The sequence below is a fragment of the Fulmarus glacialis genome, unplaced genomic scaffold (assembly GCF_000690835.1).
Source record: "Fulmarus glacialis isolate BGI_N327 unplaced genomic scaffold, ASM69083v1 scaffold34959, whole genome shotgun sequence".
Lineage (NCBI taxonomy): Eukaryota > Metazoa > Chordata > Aves > Procellariiformes > Procellariidae > Fulmarus > Fulmarus glacialis.
The window spans coordinates 1,346-4,415 of record NW_009235818.1 but is presented as its reverse complement, the minus strand read 5'-3'; the positions used below and the strand labels follow the sequence as shown (position 1 = coordinate 4,415).

At 60.9% G+C, this 3,070-nt stretch overlaps 1 protein-coding gene across 1 annotated transcript; it reads left to right on the top strand.

Annotated features, from left to right (window-relative positions):
• Positions 1–315: 315 nt before the first annotated feature.
• Positions 316–3,044, top strand: LOC104082892 (telomerase-binding protein EST1A-like; the record flags this gene model as incomplete). The annotated part of the gene is made up of 4 exons (XM_009586161.1): positions 316–527; positions 838–919; positions 2,578–2,766; positions 2,839–3,044. Coding segments are annotated over 3 exons (425 nt in total), but the record flags the coding sequence as incomplete, so codon positions are not given.
• Positions 3,045–3,070: the final 26 nt, after the last annotated feature.

Here is a 3,070-nt window from a genome sequence, read left to right as displayed (position 1 = left end):
GTAGGGGGCACGGCGGTGGTCCCGGGTGCACGGCTTTTCGCAGAGCAGCACAAGATGCCCTTAGGGAGCGTTAGGGGTGAGGTGCCTGCGCTCTCGGGGCCGAGCCAGGTGACCAACGGAGGTGGAAGGCAGCAAAGCTTTTCCAGACCCGCAGCCAAGTCCAAGAGTGCAGGGACATTGCGGCAGCTGAACCCAGATTTCCTGAGCCAGCTCCCAGTGCCCCGGCCCTGAGGCCTTGGCAACTTGCGTGCTCCAGCAGCAGGTCACGGGAGCACCTTGTCCCATAGTAACTGTACCTCCTCTTCCTGTTTGAAGTGATAAACGAGCTGGATGGCCTGGCCAAGGGCCCGGAGATGGAGCACCGGGCCGCAGGCTATGCCCGCCAAGTGCAGGAGAGAGCCAGGAAGTCCATCGAGTTCCTGGAGGAGCGATTCGAGAGCCGGGACAACTGCTTGAGGGCTCTGACCAGCCGAGGCAACGAGCTGGAGTCCATCTCCTTCCGCAGCGAAGACACCACCGGCCAGCAGGTAAGGGACATCCCAGCCCCAGGAGGATGGGACGCAGAGGTAGTGATGCCAAGTGCTGGAGGCTCTTCTCCACTGCCTCCTTGGGGGAAACCAGGGACCCTGGGGTTCACGAGCCCTGGGCAGGGGGTAGCTCTGTCCCCACCTTTGCAGGCGGCTGAGCAGGCTCCTGCGAGCTGCATGTGTTTTGGCTCCAAGCAGGCCTGCCTGCTCTCTGCTGAGCTGTGGCAGTGTCTCAAGGACAGTGCAGAAATCAGGGTGGTGAGGTTGCAGGTTTTTTCCTGCCAGGGGTAACATTGCCCTTTTCTTCCAGGGAAACAACGATGACCTGATTCTGTCCTGCTGCCTCCACTATTGCAACGACAAGGCCAAGGATTTCATGCCCTCCAACAAAGGTAAAAGAACATCCTTACGTCGTCCTTGTCACTTCTCTGTTGCATCCCGCGGACCCTTCTCATTTCTCTTTCACGGCCCTTGGAGCCGATCTCTCCCGCATTTTGCCTCTTTCAACACCAAGGTGCCACCTCCTGCCTCCGGTCAGCCCCAGGCTGTGGCCCTCTCACCGCATTGCCAAATGCGCACCTCACTGCGCTGGGGATGCCCCAGCCTGTGAGAAGCCCACCGTAAATGTCCACGAAGCAATTTCACGGTGCCAGCAGCAGTGATGAGGGGCCAGAACGAGCCTCCTCCCCACAAGCCCCGGTGCCTCCTGACCAGGGCCCTTTTCCCTCCTGATGCCCAGTTGGCATCGGCCACATGTGCTGGGACCAGACAGCCCCCGGGCTGTTGCCAGGGCAGTGGGGATGGGAATCGCATCAGCAGCTGCCCAAGAAATCAACCCGCATTTGTCAGCGCGAATTCTTAGCAGCTTAACTTGTCAGATTCACAGAGAAACCGTCACCAAATGTTTATGTGCAAATGATGCTGAATTTTGAAATCATGTGGATTATGGGGAATGGGGCCTGACAAGCTGACAGCCTCTGGTTTGTAACAAGGAGGCGCGTCACCAGCGCGGAGCAGAGGATGTTTATTGTTACACATTTCTTAAAGTGTCCGCACAAAACCTCCTGATCCCACTTTCGGCAGTCTTCGGCCCTAGGCCTGCCTTCCCACCGAGCCCCTGCTCCTCTTCCTCCTGGCACAGGCCGGCTGGGGTGCTCTCCCCGACACCCTCAGCCCTGACACCGTGACCATAGCCCACGTTCCTGGCCACCCTCCCTTTCCCCTCGTCCTGCCGCTCCCTGCGCCGCCAATCTGGGCCCATGTTGGGCTCCCATAAACTCTGTTTTTTCCATTCCCGTCCTGGCTCGGAGGCACTGTGTTTCCTGTGCTCGTAGGAACAGTACTCTGGTCACAGGACCCAGCTGCTTACACATACCCCATATGCTTCCCCTGCTTCGCACACACGTAAGCGTGGCTCCCACATCCCAGCCCGGCGCATTGCGTGCGGGGCAGATCATCCATCTGGGGGCAAGATCCCTTTGGTTATTTCTCAGGCTTCAACTCTCTCTGGCTGTCTGAGCCCCAGCCAGAAACGCCTCGGTGTCAGTGGCGACTCCAAAAAGCTTCGCAAAAAATAAAGGGTGGTTTTAGATCTTATAATGAGATCACCAGAATAATAGCACCAGCTTCCTGCTGGAGCCAGGGTCGCGGGCTGTCTTCCTGGCCTGGGTCAGGCAGAGGAACCTCCTCTTCCCTGCCTGCGGCGCGGTGCACCACCCCATGCGGGCAACGGGCAGCGTGGGACCCTGGCGCTGCTCACCGGCCCTCCCGGCCCCGGGGCTGCGAGCAGAGATCACAAATCATCCCCCAGCCAGAGGTGGGGGGAGAAGGCGGCCTTCGAGATGAAATGTTGTCTCTGAGCCACGCCGGGAAGCCTTGGCAGGGAGCGGGGTGCTGGGAGCGGTGCCGGGTGGCCCTGCCATGCCTTGGGGCGCAGCACCCGAGGAGGGTAGGGGGGACAGCGTGGTGTGGGATGGGTAAAAGGGCTGGGGCAGAGTGGGATGGTCTGAGCTTCATGCCACTCTCTCTCTCTCTCTCTCTCTCGTTGCAGACGATCCCATCCATTTGCTCAGGGAAGTGGTTTTGCTGACGGACGACCGGAACCTGCGAGTCAAAGCGTTGACCCGCAACGTGCCGGTGCGGGACATCCCCACCTTCCTCAAGTGGGCCCAGGAGGGCTGAGGGAGCCGAGTGGGGCCGACAGCCCCTGAGCGAGTCACGCAGCCTGTTACAGTGGGAGGCCGGCTTTACCGGGCCGGGCCGCCGACGTTTTTTGCCCCGGAGCGAGTCACGCGGCCTGTGACAGGGGGAGACCGGCTTCAGCGGCAGCCCTCGCCACGCGCCGCCACCGCCTTCCAGCCCACCACGAACAATAAACGCCACGTCTTCAACCCACCCCAGAATGGCCATGCTGTGAAGGGCCCCCCCCCGAGGGCAGACCAGCTGGGAAGGTCATTGCTGTGGATGGTTCACGTGGAGGCTGCGCCGTTGAGGGTCCCATCAGCCTTCGGGCGGTGCCAGAGCGGAGCTGGTGAGCCCCGCTG